The following is a 1,463-nucleotide window of genomic DNA, read 5'->3' on the forward strand; positions in this document are numbered from 1 at the left end:
AAATTCTCTGACAACCCCCGCCAAAGTCTGCGTTTTTCTGCAGTTAAAATGAAACACCACTGTCTGTATATATAGGTATTAGTTGAACACCATGTTTTATTGATATATTTACAATTTTAAAGCAGTTTGGAAGCCTGCCAGTACCTCAGTCATTAAAATAAATTCTAAATACCTCTATATTTTGGCATTTCATTCTGGATTTTTATCATGGAAAATCAGAGTTCCCCCTGCCCCCTTCACTCACCAGGACACGGTCCAGCTGTGGCTGTCCTCTCCTTCCGCTACTTTGTGGTGCTGAGTAACTCTGATATGCCAGTGTCCTGCCCCTGCTGTTGCCTCTCGCTGTCAAGCCACAGCCTCCCCAGATATGGTGTAGGCCCCCCCCCGCTATCTCCCTGTGCCTCTGACCTGGGTCCTGCCACAGCTGGACAGCACCCCCAACCCTAGCAGCTAACCCTGCCCCACTCCCTCACCATGGCTGCTGCTGCCTCAGTCTGCACCTTCCACGCTCCCCGCTGACTTAACTGTGGGAGCTCTCCCCGCAGGTTCCTGCATTTTTCTCTCTCAAAGGGGAAAACCTGCATTTATCTGCAGCAAACAGGAAACCTGGATCCCTGCAGATTACGTGATGAGGGCTTCTGAGGGATCTGTTGGAGAGGGCTGTGGTTTACTTGGCAGCGAATGTGCTAGTGATAATTAAGGCCAGCAGGGACTAGTATGATTACCCACCATGACCTTTTAGAATTTCACCAGTTTACTGACTGAGACTTCTGGCTCTAACTTCAATACTGCCTCTAATTTAAAAACAACTGAAACTACTTTTTCCTTAAAAAAATAAAGAGTCTGAAATGTCGTAGTTTGTAGTAACGGATGTATCTGCACTTGGTGACAATATCTTCAAAGAGCACTGTTCCTTTTCCACATCAGGGGAACAAAGGAGGAGTCACAATTCGCCTTTCTCTTTATGGCCATATGATCTGCTTCATAAACTGCCATTTGCCAGCTCACATAGAGAATACAGATCAGCGACTGGATAACTGTGAGAAAATTCTGGAAATGCAGCAGTTTGAAGGAGAGACTGTACCAGGTGTCTTAGATCATGAGTGAGTCTTCCTCTTTTGTGGTTTTATTTCTGAGTTACTTCTGAGATAATGGTATTTGCCATAGTCTTATTTCCTTGATGCGAAGGTAGAATTCTGTCTAGGGAATTTTAAGTCTCTTCAGTGGATGTGTTCCCTGAACCCTATATGACAGGGTTGGGAAAGATCTTTTAGAACAGGGGTGGACAACCTTTTGTAAACTCAGGCTGCGGCTTGCACCCAGCAGGTGCCACAAACTCCCCTTCCCCTCTGGCTGCTCCAGCCATAGTGAGCAGAGGCTGCAGCATGAAAAAGCAGCCCTTCACCTGGGCATTAGCAGCTGGCTGGAGCATCAGGAAGCCGTAGGTGTGCCCTTAGCAAAAA

At 46.7% G+C, this 1,463-nt stretch overlaps 1 protein-coding gene across 3 annotated transcripts in view; it reads left to right on the plus strand.

Annotated features, from left to right (window-relative positions):
• The window catches only part of INPP5K (inositol polyphosphate-5-phosphatase K), a 29,646-nt gene that overhangs the window by 10,753 nt on the left and 17,430 nt on the right, over nucleotides 1–1,463 (plus strand). For all 3 annotated transcript variants that reach the window (XM_019511299.1, XM_019511297.1, XM_019511298.1), the window contains exon 4: nucleotides 928–1,103. In XM_019511299.1, the coding sequence (XP_019366844.1) occupies nucleotides 928–1,103 (176 nt within the window). The remainder of the gene's footprint in view (nucleotides 1–927; nucleotides 1,104–1,463) is intronic.

This window comes from Gavialis gangeticus, unplaced genomic scaffold (assembly GCF_001723915.1).
Source record: "Gavialis gangeticus isolate Ggan-Ray unplaced genomic scaffold, GavGan_comp1, whole genome shotgun sequence".
NCBI classification, from domain to species: domain Eukaryota; kingdom Metazoa; phylum Chordata; order Crocodylia; family Gavialidae; genus Gavialis; species Gavialis gangeticus.